The sequence below is a fragment of the Talpa europaea genome, assembly GCF_964194135.1.
Source record: "Talpa europaea genome assembly, chromosome: 2".
In the NCBI taxonomy this organism is placed as follows: Eukaryota; Metazoa; Chordata; class Mammalia; order Eulipotyphla; family Talpidae; genus Talpa; species Talpa europaea.
In genome coordinates this window covers 48,304,382-48,326,287 of record NC_140068.1, presented here as the reverse complement: position 1 = coordinate 48,326,287, position 21,906 = coordinate 48,304,382, and the positions used below count along the sequence as shown (strand labels likewise).

General features: G+C 33.4%; 1 protein-coding gene across 3 annotated transcripts in view; it reads left to right on the top strand.

Moving 5' to 3' along the window:
* Positions 1-21,906, top strand: part of GRIK2 (glutamate ionotropic receptor kainate type subunit 2) — a gene marked incomplete at both ends in the record, with an annotated part of 584,968 nt that overhangs the window by 193,096 nt on the left and 369,966 nt on the right. For all 3 annotated transcript variants that reach the window (XM_084228044.1, XM_084228045.1, XM_084228046.1), the window contains one exon: positions 21,289-21,456. In XM_084228044.1, coding sequence (XP_084084170.1) covers positions 21,289-21,456 — 168 coding nt within the window. The remainder of the gene's footprint in view (positions 1-21,288; positions 21,457-21,906) is intronic.

Genomic DNA, 21,906 nt, shown 5'->3' with positions numbered 1-21,906 from the left:
AAAGAGACTGTACAGAGGAAGAGAACAGAAAACTGATTATCAGTTGGTGCTTGATGAATTCTGAGTAAAATTCAATGGAATAGTCAGTAAAGCAAGATTGAAGAAATTTATAATGTGAGTGAATATTAATAAAAAAGCATATGGGTTAAGTTTAAAGAAATATTGGTAGCTTTAAAATATGGATAAAATACCTAGCTTGGTGATTTATAGGAAATAAACATTGGAGAGATGGTTTTGTATTGTTTTTTAAGGGAAAATAGAGAAAACTAAATGAAAAATCATCTGGGAGTGAATTTGGGCAAGATAATGATGTTTGACAGTTATTGGATTGGGGAAAAATTGGGTGGTTAACATAGAAAAATAGAAGTGAAAGAAAGAGGGAGATGTATATATAGAAGAAGTTCAAATTGAACATTCACAGAATGAAAAAAAAATGAAATTGTTACTTAAGAGAAAATGATGGCAAGAGAGTGACAAGTCACAAACCGAGAGAAAATACCTGCAAAAAGCACATCTGATAAAGAATTGTTTTCCAACATATATAAATAACTCTTCAAATTTAGCAATAATATTTCACCTTTTTATCACTGAGTAATATTCCATTTTGTATATGCACTATATCTTTTTAATATATTCATCTTGTCATTTGTGACAACGTGGATGAAATTGAAGAGGATTATTTTAGGGGAAATGTCAGAAGGAGAAAGATAAATACTAGATAATTTCATTCACATGTAGAATATAAGGAAGCAAAACAAAGGGACAGACAAAACTAAATCAAAATGAACAGGAAAAATCTGACTGTTGAACTGAGACTACTGGGGCAGGGAGGGGGGGAAGGTGGGGTTTGCAAAGCAAAGGGAAACAGTGCCCAATGGATTATAATGGAGGAACATGTGTGCTTTAGTGATGGATATGGTGTGGCAACATATATATGAAAAAGTATAAACCTATACCTCTAAATCATATGCAATGTTGCACACCAGTGTTACCTAAATAAAAACTAATACAATAAAATGAAACACATAGCAATAAGAAACAAACAACCTGATTTAAAGATGGGCCAAAGATCTTAACAGATACCTTATCAATGAAAATATAAAAGATGACAATAATGGAGATCTTCATATGATAAGCCATCAGGGAAATGCAAATTAAAAGACAATGAAATACCACAACACACTTATTAACATGGACAAAATCCAGAAAACTGACTTCTCCAACTGCTGTTGACAATGACTAGATATAAGAATTCTCAATCATTGAAGGTGGAAGTGCAAAATGGCACAGCTACTTTGGAAGACAGTTGGGCAGTTTCTTGCAAAACTAAACATATTCATAAATACATAATTCAGCAGTCACATTTCCTGCTATTTACCCAAAGGAGTTGAGAACTTCTATCCACACAAGAACCTACACACCAATACTTACAGTAGTTTCATTTATAATTACTGAAACTTGGAAGCAACCCAGTTGCCCTTTATTAGGTGAGTGGGTAAAGAAATGGTGGTAAATTTAGACAATAGAATATTCTGTGCTAAAAAGAAATGAGCTATCAAGCATTGAAAAGACATGGAGGAAACTTAAATGTATATTACAAACAGGTTGAAAAGACTATATACTGTATAATTCCAACTCTATGACATTCTGGAAAAATTAAAACTGTGAAGGCAGCAAAAATATTATAGGATGCATGGGAGAGATGATTAGGAAGAGCACAGAGGATGTGTAAGGCTGTGAAAATATCTTGTATGACACTGTATTGATGGGTATGGGTCCATATATGTTTGTCCAAATCCATGGAGAAGAGAATAGCAGGAGTGAAGAGTGATATAAACTATGGACTTTGGGTGATTATTATGTATCCATGTAGTTTCACCAACTGTAACAAATTTGCCTTTCTAGTGAGGGAATTGAATGGTGAGGGAGAGGTTGCAGGGAGTACATGGATTATATCTGTACCATTCCCTCAATTTTTCTGTGAATCTAAAACTTTCTCTTGAAAAAAGGTCTTTAAATATAAAGACAAAATAATAATAGACCCTCAGTAAATGAATGTTCTCTTAAAATACAGGAAGGAGTAAAGAAAAGGAGAAAGGGAAGAGTAGAGAGAGAAAGGGAGACAGGAAGGACAAATGAAGGAGAGAAGGAGGTTGGGAGGATGATGATCCAGGTTAGGGGGTAAATGATTTTTTTTCTGGGAAGAGCTAATAGTAAAGATTTATAACTTGAGACTCATTAACTCTATTGAAACTGTTCCAATCTGCTTTGTAGCACAATGGCAAGCATAGACAATACATACATCAATTGATGGTGTTATGTTCTAATAAAATTTTATGAACAAAACAGATGGCTGGTCAGATTTGGTTTAAGGGAAATAGTTTACCAACTCCTGATTCATATGATGCCAGGGTCTACTTGCTTATAGATAGAACAAAGTAGCATGACTTTAAGACTTTCTTGATTGAAAAAAACATGCATAGACCCATACACATATGTATTTGAATGATGCTTTCTTACTCTTTCTTACTGTCCTCCTGCATATTAATTTATTCTCTCTTGTATATTAACCTGGTTTGTTTCAGGGTTTCCAAAACACGTCAAGTTCCCTTCATGACTCGCCTTCCTAGTTCATTTATCTGTGTCTCCCTCCCCACTTGACAACTTCTTAAGCAGGACCATTGTGGCAACATAGTTCATCGTTTAAGTACCCAGCCTCATAGTGAGACCTCATTGGTGTTAAGTCTTCTGCTTTTATTAGCTATGTGGACCTGGGAAATTTATTTAACTTTTCTGTCTTCTGGTTCCTTTTTTTAATTTTTTTTGCAGGAATGTAATGATAATTGATAAATGTAAAGCAGTTAGAAAAGTATGGTATAATAGAAAACTCTCATTAAATGCTAATTATCACTATCATGCTTCAAGGGCTCTCTTTTTAAGCTTAAAAAAAGAAAAGGAAAAAAAAAAACTATCCTATCAGTGTACAGAAATTTCCTCACAAGGGCTATTTATCATTAAAATAATATTATTTCCTCCTTGCTAAAAAACCAAATTTTAGTTTTTACTCTAAAACCAGAAGGAAGCATTACAGTTTCATTTTGGTCACTCGATTTTCTCTTTCCTGTGGAAAGTGTTCATCATAATTTTTACTTTTTATAGGTGAATTTACTATATTTTAGACATCATATCATGTTTCATTGATAGGATTGGAGCCAAGAAACTCTGAGATATTGTTTCTGCATTTTTCCTTATTGATGTTACATAACTCTAGAATAAAATGGAAAGTCAGCAGCATTCACTTGAAATCAGTACAAAAAAAAATCCTGCTTTCATACTTCTGCCAAAGTGAATATTCAACAATAATATATATCTGTCACATCACATTGGTTGAAGACCCAGTCAAAGAAAATTATTTTTCAGAATAAGATTACCATATTTGAATTTCTTAATTATTTTAAATTTCTTATAGTAGATGTTATACCATGCTCTCACCTACTTCTTGTTAGATGCATTCTTCTTTTGCATAACAGATGTCCAAAGTATTAGCTCAATATATTAACTTTGGAGTAGTATAAATCAAATCAATGACATAATCCCTGATCTAAAAGACTTGAACAATTAACTGAAAATAATAAATATGAAATAGACTTAGGAGAGCAAATAATCAACATATATATCTTCACTGTCACCTGGATATGTCAGAATCTCACAAATTCCAGTATGCGCACATAAAGTCAACATGAATAAAGTAGTTGATTTTTCTCTCTTCTACACAGTTACCTTAGAAACCAGTATTTTGTTAGAAGACTGAAGGAAAACTACAGAAGTATGAATTTATGAATAATACAGATTCTGGGAGATCAATGTGGGACTAGAAATAATGTCATAACAATCTTGGCAAGCAGGATATTTGGTGGGATACTGAAGTTCATGTGCTGAAAAAGAACAGTTGTTTTGTTTCAGGGATGGGATAAGATTGGAATTGGGGCTCTTTGTGAAGAAACTTAAAGAGCGCATTCAGCAAATCTGCATATAATTTTGTGATCTAACATGCTTTTCTTTTACTCTCTTTTGGCAAGACCTTCCTTCATAAACTGAAAATAACTCATGAATGAATTATAAGCGGTATCTCTTCATGTTCTAGAAGCTCTATGAATTTATAATGAATGCTATTCTTTGTGTGTTCTCTGAGTGATGAAAGGGTCAGAAGCACAATTTATAGGTTAAATGATATTAGAGAACTATGCATTGTATGACATATTTCATTAAAGCAGAGGCTGTGAGCTGGGGCTTTAACAACCAGGAATTTCACACATTTGACCAGCAATCTTGTTCATAATTACTTTTATAATTGCTAGGAATAAGAAAAAAACTGTGTGTCTGTATTTTTAAGTTTGACAACTGTAGTTTCTATTCAGAGTGGATTTTAGTTGTGAGGGGATTCATGGCATATAAAATGTAGATGTATAATAATTACTTCTATAATGCTCATGTAGTATACAAAAGTTTGTCTGTAACTAAGTGTCCTGAAAATAGATAGTGGTATAGCAGCAACATACTAAAGTTAGAACTGAACTCCTTTTAAAGAGTCATCTTTGTTAGGAGTGGAAAAGGTGTTCTATATTGCCCTAAGAAAATATTCATTTATTTTATTAAAAATAAATTATTAAAAATAAATAGAATCCACGTTTCATTGAAAGGTTAATCATTACCATTTGAAAACTTAACTTAAATTATCCATGGACATAAAATTAAAATATAAATATTTTAAAGTAAAAAATAATATATGTAATTAAAATATGCAACCAATGTATGTATATGGTTATATACAATGGATGGTATTGGTAGTGAACAATAAATTATTTTTTTTTAATATATCTTCCATTTGCATTTCAGGAATTGTGAGAGTTCTTATAAACCTAGTTTAATCTACACAAAACTATGACAGAAATGAAGAACAAGGCAAAAAAATGTATAAATGAGTGATAAGTGGCATAGCTTTAAGTGCTGTTAGAGTTTAGCAGAAGTAAATATTGCCTTTAATTTTCCAAATTTTGTAACTCTTATTTTATTCATTTTAATCAATGGCCAAAGGGAAATTTCAGAACTGAGGATGGTAAACTATGCTATTTGAAGAGCTGTTAGGAGAGAAGAAGACTGGTTAATTATCCACATAATGATAGTTTAAAAAGCTAATTATTTACTTAAATATGCAATGACCTGTCTGATCATGAACATTTTTAATTTGCTCTCTTCTAAGCAAGATATGATATTTTGGTTTCTTTGTGGAGATATATAACATTTAAAAATAAGTAGGTCTACAAATTTAGAGAAATAACAAGAACAATTAGTGAAATGGAAGGGGGTCACAATAGTTATTAATTTTTGGAATCTTACATAGCTACTGGATGAAACAATTCCATTGATTTATACCCTCTTTTTGTTAAATATTATCCTATGGGAGATAACTTGTCACCATTTTCATTTTTTAATGAATTCCTATTTTTCACTAACCCTCAACAAAATGAAACTTGGAAAGGTTTGATGTTCACATACAAAATACCTGAATTTAAGTCCTTTGCTCTGCTTTCTTCCTGCAGTATGATCTTGAACAAGTCACTTAATTTCTGTGTGACTTTTTTCTTATCTGAAAAATGGAGCAGTATTATTAATATTTTCCCCAACAGAGAATATGTGATTGCTATGGAAAATCTGTATTCATTATCAATTCCTTTGATGTCACTAGTGCTTCGTGTATTCCGTTTTCTTTTTCTTTCCTTCCTTCTTCATTTCCTTTCTCCAAACCTTCCTCTCCCCCTTCTCACTTCCTGCTTTCCTTTTTTGTTTCATTTTCCTTCCAATATTTTTCCTTATAGTGAAGATATCTAAAAGTAAACACACACACACACACACACACGCACACATACACACAGAAATTCAAAGCTTAAATAATGGTTGTTAAGGCATTGGGTGTGATATAAAAAAAAGTTTTAACTCAGATTTTTTAAAAAATTTTTATGCAGTTTTTTTTTTTTTTTAAGAGGCATGCTTTATTTATTTGTTTGTTTGTTTATACAAGCACTGGGTACAGTCAGAAGCGCGGGAGGGTGAGAGAATTCACCAGAGCCAGAGCAGGGAGCAGAACAGGCAGAAGGACTGAAGTACACTGCTGAGGGGAGCAGCGGGCGGCAGGAGAGGTCTGCGTGCCATGTGGGACCCTCGCTGGTGGCCAGGGAGCAGCCAGGGATTGAACCGGCGCTGCAGAGGCTGCGGGCAGCTTCGCAACCCAGCGCTCAACCGCTGCGCCACCAGGGAGGCCCCTATGCAGTTTTTTAAGTATACCTTGGCATAGGCTGAAATCAGTGTTATTTCTCCCTAACCTTTTCTCCCAAGCTTGAATAAAAGCCAGAGAAAATGACTTTTGTAGAGAGCAACTCATTAACATAATAATTCCATAGGGTAGAAATATAATGATTGGATTATTCCAAATATATAACCCGTTTCTAGAAAGTAGAGCTCACTTGCTATTCTTGGATAAGATAATAATTTTCTAGTGGAGTGGATGTGGCATGAACAGGAGAGGCAGTAGGCTGACAGAAATCCACTCTTATGATTTCTGCTGTTCAGTGCAAGGTCAATGGTTAATTAAGTCACCACCAGTAGAAATTTGATCATGGATGAGGTCTCTAACTTTGCCTGCATTATTGGGCTCTCACTGGATGACTAAGCTGAGTCATTGTTTTAAATGCTTCCTCCAGACAGGTATATGATTTAGCCTTAACTGACAGGGGGTTTATATTGTGATGCTGTAATATTACTTTCGAGGTGCCATTACCTTTTTCAGAAACGCACATTTGTCTCAGAATCAGAGTTTAACTTTAAGAGTTTTGTTTGCCATTCAGATTAACAGAAGCCTTAGGGGTGCTTTTATTCATTGAGTCATTAAATAAGTCATATTTAATTCACTATTTAATTATTCACTATATTTAATTATTTTAATTATTTAAACAATCACTTAATAATTATTTAAATATTCATATTTAATTCACTCATTCATATCCATGGATATTTGTTGAATACCTCATACTCTAAGTATTGTGTTGGGCACTGGAGTTAAGTAGATGAAAAAGAATAGCAACAATATGAGCATTGACATCACTTGAGTATGTCCAGCTCTTCAGATCATAGCTTGGTAAACTGAGTTTCCAAAACAAATAAGTGACTTGCTTAATGTTTGGTTGGTTAATCATCAAGTCGCTACTAGAATCTCAACCTCTGGACCACCACCCTGCCTGACACTTAACATGACTATGGGGCCTTCCAATTTTTCTTATAAATTCACGTAAGTATCTTATTACATAAGTATCATATATTTGTACCAACACTTACACACAAAACTTAAAGGGTGCCAGAGTAAACTCAGGTGCGTTTATATGCAAACTGACATCACAGCCAGAAGAGTAAAACCTTTTCCTGCTTAGAGAAAGAAAATATCTTTGTTTACATTTTTACCATTTTTCTCGGTATCTTCATTCTGTGAATCTGTCCATAAATAACCTCTCGCTTTCCTCTGAAGTGTACTTTTTGCCACATTTTCTGTGTCACAAATAGGTAAGTGAGAAGAAAAACAAATGGCACTTTTACTCAAATTGGGACTATGGGATATTTGTTGTCCTCTGACAAAAGCTAAATAAATATTCATAGCATCCTACAAATGTAGTGGAAATTCCATCTTTGCCTGTAGGCTGCCTTCAACTAGGTCACACCAGGCAGTTAAGGATATATATTGGTTCTTTTATGTGTATTGGGAGGAATCCATTTTTGGAGGTTGGATTGAAAAAAAAAAACAGTTTAGGTTGTGGCTTATGTACATTTATAGTGCTTGCATTTACTCTCTTGCTGTTCCCCTGTGTGAATCGTTGTATCGGTTCATTTTGACAGTATTGGATGAGGCACAACGCTTTAACCTCTTTTCTCTTGTAATTATATAAACATGTACACTGTACATGGTGACCTGGGAATGCTGATCAGAACATCTGTTATGATAAACGGAACAGTGAATGAGAGTTGATTTTTGAATTGTAAAGTACTAAAAGTCATTCTTCAGATCTGTGGCTTTATGCAAATGAGGATGTTTGAAAATGTTGCTGAAACCTGTCATTCTTTAACTTACTAGAGGAAAGAAAGATGTTTTTTATTGTTCTCACATGGGTGCTGCCCAGCTGGGAAGTTATTTGTCTTTCTTGAAATCAATTAAGGTAACCTTTATAGCAATTTGAACAGTAGTTTCTAGTATTCCAGAGCCTACAGGAAAGTAAGCAACTGTCAAGATAACTTCAAGACAACATGGCAAAGATTCTTGAATGTGTATTGAGTATATCACTTCCATATAGCCTTTGTAAATTTGGGGTTAAGGAGCTAAGAGCCATAAAGTAAACATTGATAAAATTAATATTGCTCTCATTATTTTTCTCCCAAAATGATTAGTCAAAGAAAATTCTTACTGAGGAGTAGATAATGAGGTCACCTTGTGTAAGGATCTCTGTCCATTTTTCTGATTTCCTGCAAATTTCCTTCACATCAGTCAGCCAATCTCAGGAGAATTATCAGTTATCATCATTTACTGGGATGCAAGCAGAAGACACTTTTAATTTTTGGTTTTTTTATGTATTTATTTTGCAAGCATTTTAAATATCTTTTAATTCTTTCCATGCAGTATACAGTTGCTTTCTAATTTAAACAACAATTTTGATTTTGAACTGGTTAGTACATCTGAAACTTGGGAGAAAATTTCAGCCAAGTTGCTCACATACTCAACAAATATTGGAAAGTACATTTCTAAGGAAAGTAGGGGATGAAAAGTATAATTGTCTCTACCTGACCTGTATCACATGCCTTTTTAAAATCAGGTCATTTTTAGGTCAACTTTCAAGGTTATTTTTTGGTAAATTTAAAGTGGTTCATTTCTATAGAGATGGGCTAAATTTGCTGAATCTATATTTGGGTATTTCCCTTTGGTTGGAAACATTCTTTCTTTTGCTTGGGTTCTGTCCAATGCTAAAAAAAAACTAAAGTTGAATAATCATCTTTCCTGCATCATCAAAAATTGCTTACTTTCTGTAAAGGTATCTCAGATAAATGCAAATTCTTTTTATTTCAAGAAGTCCAGAAAATAAAAACTATCTAAAAATTTATTGTTCGTACATAACTTCCAGTAATATTTTGATATATATCTTTTCAGACATATTATATCACATTTATTTTATCAATAGGCATCAACATTAATAGGTAAAAATATAAATGTAGCTGAAATGAAAACAGTAGGTTTTATTGAGATACCCCTTTTGTTCTAAAATTTTTAATTTATTTTTTTCATTTAATCTTCACAACAACCTTCTGAAGTTAGTACTTCATAAAAGTAGTATGGTAGCAATGTTTTTGTAATAGGAAACTGAAGTAAAAAAATTGATTGCTTAAGGTCACTGTGTAAAGACTGAACTATGCTATGAACAGAAGCAGGCTGACTCTAGAGACCTTATTTTTAACTACTACACAATATTACCTCTTAAAATCATGGCTTTTGACTTGCTATTTCATTAGCAGTACAACATGATTTTCTTAACATTTCTATAAATGTACATCTACAAACATTTTAATGTTTGCACAGTATTCCATTGGCGGTTTACAAAGTCATATAGAACCAACCCTAACATTATGTACATTTTGATTCTTTCTAGTTTATTTCATTAATAAAATTGATACTTCTATGACTATCTTAGAATATATGTGATTTATACTATAATTGTCTGACTTTTTAATCTCTATGCAGTTTGCCTTTTCTGCTAATTCAATTTACCCTATAGAATTGCTTGCTTAGATATGATTTCTTGATTCTGTATGTCAGTAAAATTATTTTAATGTAAGAAATTTTACATTATTTATTGAGCACTTACTGTGTGACAGTAAGTGAGCAAATGCTCGAGAGTTTACATGCGACTTAGCGTCACTGTGAACTTTAGAAACATTTTTAAGTTTAAAGTTTTAATAGTGTTATATAAGTTTTAGAAGCTTTTTTTTTTTAAGTTTTGTTGATAGAATCACAGTTCCCTTCTCAGGAAATGTTCAGTAGTACCAGCTAGAAGCTGGTATGTGTGTGTGTGTGTGTGTTGACTCATTCTCTATTATGAACATACAAACAAAGCCTTAGAATCTGGGGTCATTTCATTTGACCATAAGGACATAGTCCAGTAGACTGTTTACATAGAGTTGGCAACCTATCACTTTATTTGACATATCAGGTCACTATATTTTTCTCTTCTCTTTTGCCTCTGGATTAACTGGCTGATTAATGTTTCTTCAAATCTTGTGTTTGCGTCTTTGTGGGTATAATTGGTTTTGCATGCATACTCACATTTGTACACTATTTCTATATTTTATCTCTACTGGCTTAGTCACATCATCCACAAAATAATTTCCACAACTTTTTTGAATGAGGTGTTTGGAAAAAGAAAGGTGCTACCTTTCATACTTTATTTTACCTATTTACATTTTTCTTGATAAAAAAACTTCCTACATATTTTCTTTTCACAGCTGCTTTGGATTTTTTCTGATTTAAAATTTCTCAGGAAATAATATCCATTATTTAATGCTAAATGTAAGTGCAAGACATTTTTATATAAATTCCAATTAGCCTTAGTTATTGGTTGTTATAATCAGAAAATTAACTCATGACACTTTAAACAAAATAACAAATACACAAAAACACAATACCACACTGAAGAAAAAATTTAAGTATTTCTGCTAAGTAAACATACAAGGAAGAATGAAAGGACTACTCATAGTTAATTATACTATACCATTAAATGGATTTCTGATATGCTAGCCATCTTTTTGTTGCTCTTTCTGGATTAAAACTCAAGTCTGTCTTGATATCTCTAATGTAGTCTCATAATATTTAAATGCTCTTTACATATTCAAAATTTTTTCATGTTTATATTTTTGTTGATATAATTTGGTTTTCTAAATCAGTTTTTTTTTTTAGCAAATGAAATGATTTTAAACACTGTATTATAGTTCAAGTGACTGAAATTTAACAGACTTAAAATTCCAGCAGAATCAGTGTTGCTCCCCAATTTATGTGCAGTTCTTAAGAAATCTTAGAATCATGAAAGTTATCTGAATTTCTGATCTTTGAGATCATTTCACCCAGTCCCTTTATTTTTGAGAAGAGCGCTGTCTAAAGAGTGAAGGACTTTGTTCATTCATTCGCTTTCTGCCTTTTCTCTTCACTTAGCTGACCTATTTTTTAAAAATCAATATAATTAGAGTTTGTGCTCTTGGCCCTCAAATCGTTGGTGTTATTTATCCTGTTTATGTGGTGATTATTCATGTGGCTGCTTTCCCTGTTATCTCAGTTTGATCTGTTCTATTTATAGCTCGATATTATTCAAGCATCTGCCTTCTCAATCAGTATGTATTCCTTTTAGGACTTAAATTGCTAACATTTAAGTAGCCATTTCCCAATTTTCCTCGCAGTATGTAGTACATCTACTTTAAAATTTATATTATTTGAATGTGTAACTCAGTGGTCCTCCCTATGAGTTTAAGGATCCATTTGTAGAAAGAAATATCAACACCTATTTTCCATCTAGAGAAAAAATATGTTGGAAGCAGTAGGAGGTTTGTAAAGTGAAAAGCTTATTTATTTTTAAAATCAGAAAGCACATTTACATGTCTGAACACAACCAATCTTTGTCCAGTGGGATGATGACATAATTTCCTGCATCTTGATTTCTGTTTATGTACTGCCATCCAATTCATTCATTTTTCTAGATTCTATCATCAACTTCCTTTTTCCAAATGCATAGAACAAGTTTTAGCTGAATTAAACATGATCAATAAGGAACAAAATATGCAAGAGTAGTTTTCACATTTTTAATAGTTGAAGAACTGCAAAGAATGCTAAAATTCGTGGGGGTGCAGAATCCAGAATATTCAGCAGACAAAATTTGCATTGGTCATGTGTTTGTGTAGAATTTTTAGTATACTTGAATATTGACAAAAATGCTAATTTGTGTGCTTGGATGAGACCTAACCTGGGAGCATGATAATAAAAAATGTTATTATCACTGAAAATAAGACTCAAAATATTGGAGCCAGTCAGTCCTTTTATTTAATTAGAAATACTTATCACTTCATAATTCAAGGGAATTAAAGGCGAGTGGGAGGTATTGCTCATTGTAGAGATTGGCCATTGCTCTTCTTGGAAAATTTTTGTGCATTCTACACAATCCCCTTTTTGGGAGCTGTAACCTATTTCTTCATTTTTGTCAGTCATTCTTGTGATTTTCTACCTTTACCTATTTTCTACATTTACATATTTAGTTAAGTGGGATGACATCCACCAACTTCACCAAAAACACTTACAGAATGGTATAGTCATACTTCATATACTTATAAAAGTCCAAGAATCTGTTTTAGAAAAGTGCAAGTGTTTACCATTCAGAAAAAGAAAAGTTGCTATGAAACCAACCAGAAGTTGAAGATAAAGACTAGTGTTATATGGCAGGAAGCAGTACAACATTGTAAACATGGAGACTGGATTGAGCTCTCCTGTGTCTGAATCCTGTATCCATCACTTCCTGACTGTGTAGCTATCTTTAGACAAGATACTCAGGATACTGGACGTGCTCCAAGGTCTTGCGAAAGCAGAGTAGAATAGATCCAGTAAAGCAAGTTATTTGGCTTAAATTAAACTACTACTGATATTATGGAGCATGAAGGAGGAAATCAATTCTTAGACTCTACAAAGTGGACAACTTATAAATGTCAGGGTTATATTAAAATTAAAATATGAACTATTACAACAATGGGGAATGTAGAGAAGGCAGAAAAATGTGATTCAGTTACATTTGTTGGTGACTTTCCATTAATATTTGTAAAACATTTATTACAGTTTTTCATATGCATTCAGTAAATGTTAAATGTTAAAAGTTTTCATCCTTCAGAGTGAGCTCAGATTTAAACATGTTGCATGATGACTTGACTTTCTGTAGCATCAGATTGCAGGAGTATGCATTATAATGTTTAAAAATGATTTAGGAAAAACAGAGGTATAACTTAGTAGGGCTGGGGTTAGGGATAGTGAAGAATTTCTTTCCTGAAAAGGTGAGCATAAGAAAGGCTCACAATCATAAGGAGAAAAAGAAAGTGACAGACATGTGCATTAATATTTTTGTATGTATGTGAGTGTGAGTGTTTGCGTGTTGATAAAGACTAGGTTACTGAGCAAAGGAAGAGCATTTGTTAGGAATGGACCCTTGTCCATTCGGATGGATTAATAGGGTTCTAGCACTGGGCAAGTGGGAGTAGTAAGAAAGGATCCCAGCAAAGGAGGCAGAAGAGCAATTATAAAAAAAAAAAAACAAAACAGTACACTTAAAATACGGCAGTTATTAAATATTTTAAGAAATTAAATACATATTGAAAGTTGTATTTTAGAAATCTACTCACACTGAAGTATAGAGAATCTATTCATGAAAGCTAAAATGGGGGCAAATCTGCAAAAAGTCCAGTGAAGAGAGTGTATCTGGATTTAGTCAAGCATGCGAAAGGCTAATAATGATATTCTGTGGAATGATGGAAGCCTATAACTTGTTAACTAGAATAATTAAGAAAATCATTAACAGTTTAACAACAGGTAAAGTTTCCTCTGGGGGTATCCATAGGTTATAATCTGACACTTTATCCTCCTGTTGCTCTTGTTCATCTCATAACTTGTATCATTGACTTAGTTATAGAAACAAATCTATTACCTAAAGGCAAAGAAAAAAGAAATATATTTCATATATCTTTGTAATATTAGTAACGTGTCATGATGGATTAGTTGTTGAATAAATTATTGTTAATAAAGAATTGAAGATAAAATCAAATCCAAATAGTCTTAGTTGGAAAATTAAATAATTATAAATAAATTAAAATATATAATAATCAGAAATATGTAATAAAAGTAGTGCATCACAAACTTTTAAAATAAAATTAATATGAATTAGTAATATGATATTGTACTCTTAAAAATGCTACAGTATGTGTACTACATTAGACCCACTCGGAATATGATTATGAAGTTGTGTTGAGCTGTGGATATACTGGAATATGTTCAGAGAAAAAAACTAGTAAAGCCAAAGTTTTCAAATAGTCATGTGGCAAACAAAATATTTCAAGTATAAATCATTTTAGAATAAAATAAAGTAGGAAGATGTATTTGTTTTCAAGAGTTGGAAAATGATCATGTGAATGTTGGATTTAAATTTATTCTAATTAAAACAAAAAAGTAGACACTTGAAGGAAGAAGATTCATGCATGGGAGAACTTTGTACTTGAACTCTTCCAGAGCAGTAAAAAGTTCAAGCCATATTATAAATATTTATATACTTGCCACCTTGGTTAATAATTGTTAAGATTTTCCATCTTTGCTTTTATGGCACTTTACACATAAACCCTCAAATGGATCTCCTAAGAACAAAGATATTTTCCTATGTAACTGCTAAATAATTATTTTGCCTAAGGAGAAATTAGAAACAAATAATTCTATAATTTCATTTTATATTTAGAGCATTTTGAATATAGCCTTTGGCATTTGTAAAGATTCTTGATGATTTTATCATTGGGGTAAGTATTTATACAAAATTGCAATGAAGAGGAAACCTTTTGCAATTGTTTAGATAGAAAATAAAGCAATTATAACGGTTGAAAAAGTCAGCCTGTCTTTCCAGAGAATAAAAGATAATGTGATACTCATAACATCAATTCCTTTGTTATGTTGAAGTCTATAAAACATTCATTGTACCTGCTTGAAGATAGGACCTATTTGAACAATTTCAGAAGTTAGATGTGACATTGGTTGGTACATTCATCACAGGTTTATGAGTCATACAATCCTCATAGTAGTTAAAATTGATCTAAAGAAAACATTTGGATAGGCTTCAGTTGTTGACTAATAAATCTTTTATTTCAAGTCTTCAGTTATGCTGTCCTTATGTGAGTCAGAGACTATGATGGGGAAAGTTTGGGAGTGCTGATGTAAAGGAAGAATTCCTTGCCATTTATTCTTCTGTATCTGCAAAGCAAAGTGGGGCAGTGATGCTTATTGAAAAAAAGGCTATTCTTATGATTCACTCCTCTTCTCTTTAATGTGCCTATTATAGAGTGATGCAAACCATTAATATTACTATAAGCTTATAGAAAGGACTGCACACATATATTTATTGTTTGATATAGAGATTGTGCAAGATGCCACAGCCTTTATTGAATTAAACAAAGAAACAAAACAATGGAATCCAAGAAAAATAAAGCTGTGTGAATGTTTAAATTAGATGACTTTTTTTTTATTAAAAAATCCAAATAAAAGAGTATGAAAGCAGTACTATTTTGTTTGTATCCTATAGAGATTAGGGAATTTGTTGATAACAAGAAAATGATGTCTAGATTCTTGAAAATGTGAATCTTGGTAGAAGTCTGGGGAAAGCACATAATTATACATTATATAATTGCTACATAATTATAGATGCTGCTTTAGGATCATATAGCTCTTCTATGTTCCTCATCACTTTGGGATGTATTTTACCTACCAAACATGATTGAGCTTTTCAGGGTACTAATTCTCTTTTCATGTATCACATTCTTATAATATGCTACATACAACTCTGACACTTCATGTTAAAAAGAGTAAGTCTAGAAGCAAATACTTTTTATAGGAAGTACATAGTACAAAGTGAATATCACCTCTCAAGCTATAGAAAGAGAAAAGCCCTGCTCAAGATCATGTGAACCATTACCCTTTTGTAGGTAAGTGAATAGATGGAGCAGCACTTTGTCATTCAATTTTTTGCTGCCAATTTTTATTTTTTGTAAGATTTATTTTATTTATACAAGAACTGGGGTATAGGCCAGAGGTGCGGGAAGGTAAGAGAATTCACTGGAGACAGAGTGGGGAACAGAACAGGCAGATCTACTGAAATACGCTGCTAAGGAGAGCAGTGGGCGAGACAGGAGAGAGATCTGCTGCGCCATGTGGGTAGCTCCCTGGCCGGGGATAGAACTTGTGCTGCAGTGGCTGTGGATAGCTTATGAGACTTCATCTCTTGCACCATCAGTGAGGCCCACACGTTTCCTTTTATTTTGCCATTAAGAAACAACTTTAGGCTTGTATTTCTGCAATCAATTATTTTGAATGGACTTTAAGAAGCACTTTTGAATATTTTTCTGTTCCATGTGTGAGTTCTTACATTTATATTGCATTTATTAAATTCATTATATGTCACATTTGAGGCAGTTCTTTGCATTTTGCTTTAGTGAAACTTTGAAGAAAACTGATGGTTTGTTGTAAAAAGGTAAGGGCTTTGAAGTCAGGAATGAAGAGATTCAACTGTTGGCTCTATCACTTTATTGCTGTATGATCTTTGACTGAAGAGCTTTTCCTATAAAATAATACTGCCAGGAATTGCTTTGAAGATTCAGTGAAACTTTAAAGACTTATTGAGTGCTTACTCTATGGCATCCGCTGTTCGCAAATGCTTTGTTAGGAGATACCATTTAATCTTTATAACAACCCTGTGAGGTAGCCTTCATTATCATCTCTTTTATTTATTTATTTATTGTAATTTTTTTCCTTTATTTTATTTTATATATATTTTTACATCATTTTTGCACCATTTATATATTTTCATCTTGGTTATAGTCCCCATATAATTCCCACCCTCCTTGTTTGATCCCACTCCCTTCTCTCCCTCTCTCCCCCTCATCAGTAGTGTGTCTCTGGTTTATAGTTGCTTGTTGATTTTGATTTTTACTTTATTATAATTAGTCTTTTTCCTGGTCCCTTAATTTTTTTATTTAAATATTTTATTTTATATAATTCTTACATCTTTTTTCATCTTTGCACAATGTATGCATTTTCATTTTGTTTATATTCCCCATAAATTGCACCTCCCCCCTTATTTTGACTCTAGTGCTTCCTTTTCCTGCCCCCCCACCCCCCCATAGTGTGTCTCTGGTTTATAGTTGCTTGTTGATTTTGATTTTTACTTCGTACTGATTAGTCTTTTTTTTCTGGTCTCTTATTTAGGTTTTCTAAATTCCTGCTATGAGTGAGACCATATGGTATTTTTCTTTTTCTTTCTGACTTATTTCACTTAGCATGATCCCTTCTAGCTCCATCCATGTTGCTGCAAACTGCATGTGTTTATCTTTTTTGATCGCTGAGTAATATTCCATTGTGTATATGTACCACATCTTCTTGATCCAGTCATCTATTTTTGGGCATTTGGGTTGTTTCCATAGCTTAGCTATTGTAAGAGTGCTGCTATAAACATAGGGGTGCAGGTGCTCTTTGGAATTACTGTTTCTGTGTCATTTGGGTAAATCCTAGGAGTGGAATTGCTGGATCATATGGAAGCTCTATGTTTAGTAGATCAAAAAATCTCCACACAGCTCTCCATAGTGGTTGGACAAGTTTGCACCTCGACCAGCAGTGCAGGAGAGTTCCTTTTTCTCCACAGCCTCGCCAACATTTGTTGTTGCTAGTTTTTTTTTTAATATGTACCATTCTCACTGGCATGAGATGGTATCTCATTGTAGTTTTGATTTGCATTTCCCTGATTACAAGTGATGTTGAACATTTTTTCATATGCCTGTTGGCCATTTGCATTTCTTCTTCAGAGAAGTTTCTTTTTAGCTCTTCTGCCCATTTTTAACTGGATTATTTTCTTTGTTTTTTTTGAGTCTCATCAGCTCTATGTAGATGTTTGTCATCAGTCCTTTATCATTAGTGTTGTGTGCAAAAATTTTCTCCCAGAAAGAAACAGAGTATTTAAACAACTCATATTTAAATGGGGGGGCAAATGGCAGAATAGAAATAAACCCATTCTGTCTCCGAGTCATGCTTATAGCACTGTTTTCCTCCACATATGGAAGACATCTAATTTGACTCTTGACATCCATTAAATACATACTTTTTATACTTCTGCTTAGCATAAATCATTGAGGATTTTAAATGTATTCAGAGTATTATTTCTACAAGAAATGAATGGTTATTGTAACTACACCATCAATTGAGTAAAAGCATAAGAAATATTTTAAACTAATATCGTATCAAGTAAAAATTTTTCCAATTCTACATGAATATATGTGTCTGATCCCTGTGGTATGATTTGAGTCCTAATTTCTCATATTTAGAGCAATTGTTATGTCAGACTCTATCCCAAAAGAGTGGATCCATTGACCTCGAGAGAAAGAATTCACAAGAGAGTGCTAGTTATATTTGAATTAGGCAAGGGTTTATTAGAACCTTGTGCATGAGGGAACCAGTGCTGGAAAGGAGAATTTAGCTTGACTCCAAGAAGGGAATTAAGAGGAGTTATTTAAAGGGTGTGCTATGAGGAGAAGTGGAGGAGAGCAGTCATATCTTGTTCTGGGTTGGGCATGCAAAGACAGATGGACTGTATTCCAACTGCACATATAATGTGAACTCTCAGCCTTCTCCCTCCAGGAAATTGTGAGATAATCATCCATCAGATTCTAATGCATTTTGTCTAGCATGGGACCTTATGGTCAATGCAGTGAGTTAAATTGTTCAGCCTGGATGTTGAGATGGGGTTCATCAGTCCATGAATTAGTGCACCTGTTCAAATAGGAATCAGGGCAACTCTTATCCTACTGTTAATTGGCAGAATGAGGGATACCGTGGGAACCCCAAAAATGCATGATCTAAACCTTCAGCCATCTGCTGAGTAAAGACAAAGCATATTCTTCAGATGTAAGAGTTTTAATAAAAAAGAACTTTAATAAAATAAGTGTCCATAGAAAGGGAAGAAGGGAAAATAGTTTTCAATAAAATATCCAGTTACCCAAACAGGATTTACACAAAACAGGGTTGCTGGGGCCTGAAAACTGGCCACATGTCTAAGACATCTTCTAGCAGGGAAACATAGGATCAGAAGGAGCCAAGCAAGTTTAGAATGAAAGGAGCAAAATCAAAGTACAAATCAAGATAAAGGTTGCAATTGTCAACCTCCGTGGGTTTCTCACCTACATCTCCTCCAAGTGTCTCTGTGTCTTGATGCCGCATGTCTCATTCCATGTCCCCCAAGTCCCTGGTGCAAGTCCAAAGCTGAGAAGCAAGAGCAACTTCTTCACATGTCTCTCTGCTCCACCACCTCCACCAAGTTTTCTTCTTCTCCTCCGTACTTAGCTCCACCCTTCATTAGATGGAGTAGGGGACTTGGAATCTCCCCTTTTTGTGGGACTACTATTCACAGTTTCTTTTACTAGTCTGTCTTGGTTACTATAACATGACTTCTGATTAATTTAGAATAGGTAGTTTTCTAATAGTTTTTTTTTTTACCTGACATAATGTGTGAAAAGACTTTTGATGAGGTGTGAATTAAAACTGTAGAAAGGGAGTTTAATTTGTGAATGACTTTGCTGAGAGTACATGGTGTGAAATTTGAAAGGGAGAAAGATAAATGCTCTCTATTTTTAAAATACTAGTTTTCCAAGGATGGAGGTTGAGGGTGTCAGATGAGAGTGTCAGGTAAGGATCCATTCCATTCATAAAGGCAGCAACAAGTAGGGGATTCTTTTGGAGCCAAATATTATCATTAGAACACACGTATCTGAAGAGAAAAAAGATATGATATTGTCTGGTGCAAAGAAAATCATCCTGTGCCCCTCTTGGTTCTTATAGGCTGGCAAATAGTTAAACATGCATCAGGCAAATGCTAAGAGAAAAAAGCTGAAAAGAAGATGCATAAGAACATGTATATATCTGTATACAGGGGAGAGACACAGCATGGCTCAAGTCCTTACATGACTTTAGATGCCATCTAAAATAGCTTAATTAGGACAAGGGAGGTTGGTGAAAGAGGGAACATTCAGTTTGGGAGTTTACTGGGGAAAAGAAAGCTACCTCTGCCTTCTTCCTGAGAAGAAGATAATAGAATTGGGTCTTCCTGGAATAAACCCTTTTATTGAGAAAAGTTTAGATATAAACATCAAAAGCAACCTCCACCCTGCTAAAGATTTGTTGCAAGGTTGCAGACTTTTGCTTCCTTAATATATTAAGAAGAGGAAAAGCTAGAACAGTAAGTGAACAGGATTGAGACAGATGGTGGAAAGTGACAACTGGAAAAGAAATGTGTCAAATTATTCTCTACATTTTATGACCCAAATTGCATCCTACAGTGGTATTCACTGATTAAGGAATTTGCATTGTTTGGGGGAGTTATCTTTCACAATATCACCTATTTTCTGAAAAAGGCTTTGAAATAAAGTTAATAGACTGCTACTACTTTGTTCTCTTTTCTTGCAAATAAGATATTGGCATTTATAAATGAGTATTTGGGGCTTTTACCACAGTAAGTGCTATAAAAATTGTGCTAAAGAATACTGATTTCTGAATCAATAGAGACAAATTTAATAGTTTCCCCAATGTTTAACTTTATGGCTTTAGACCAACATGGAGGATTGATTATTCTAGAACCACTTGCAAAATTTCGAGGAACAGTGTTTATTCACTATTTAAGGCAAAGTCTATATATACATACATCCTAAAAGGAATTACTAATGAAAAAGGGCAAAATCATATTTCAATCTTGTCAAATTTTGGTAGTAATAGCAAGCAAATTTTACTATTGTGTATTTATCTGAAAGTACACTTCCCAAATATTCAAGTCAATAAAAAATATGCACAAGTTTCATGTACTTAAGTAAATTATACACACACAAATAAATGCTAATATGCATATGTTACAGGACAATCCCAAGGTGAAATGTGGAGACCTCGTGTGAGTTCTCACCCATGTTCTTAAAAACTCAGGACAAGACTTAAGCAGGCATTAAGAAAAAAGTTAATAAAAGGTTTATTTACAAAGGAGCTGAGAAAAGGAAAAGCACAGAGAGAGATTAATTGGTCAATACATCCCACCAGTAACTTTGTGTGTGCTGAGACCCTGGGTACAAGCTGAAAGCAGGAAAAGCAAGAGAACATAACTCCATGTGGTTTCAGGTTTATACCAAGTATGGCTGCTTAAATCCACCTAGCATATTCATGGCATGATGAGAGTTGTAGTCCTTAGCACCTGAGATCTCTGTTATGGAGGTGGGATGGACTGTGGGTGTAGTTCATTCAGAACATGTGGTTCCTTCAACACATACATAAAACTAAAAAAAATGTGGGGACATTTTTTCTATCTTGTAAGAACTATGTGTTCATATTTTTCTTTTTGCTAGGTGGTATTTTTGAATATGTGGAATCTGGCCCAATGGGAGCTGAGGAACTTGCATTCAGATTTGCTGTGAACACAATCAACAGAAACAGAACTTTGTTGCCCAACACCACCCTAACATACGACACCCAGAAGATAAACCTCTATGACAGTTTTGAAGCATCCAAGAAAGGTAATTAATAGATCTTTAACATAATGTTTTCTGGGATTCAAATGTTCAGATATTCCTAATAGATTTTTGAATTCCAATTGCAATTGAAAAATCGTTAGGAATATTTTCATTTAGAGATTTCTTTTCAAAACATATACATTTTATTAGGGAAGGTAGTGTTACAGCAATTTATTGCCAAAAAAAAAATGCTTGTATTTTATTCTGAAATGCAGTTAGATCTGTGATAGTGAATTTTTCCCTCTTTGCTATTAAATGATTCCTATTTTCAATAACCCACTAAAATAAAAAATTGTATCAGTAGATTTACCAAATTTTGTCAATTCATTTTTTACATTTTCATTTTATTATTTGTCAGTTCCACTATATCATTACTGTGGTTTTAATATATTATGGTTCTGAATGACTTCAAAAAGTCAGGCTAGTCTTAGAAATTTATTGGAAAATTTTGAA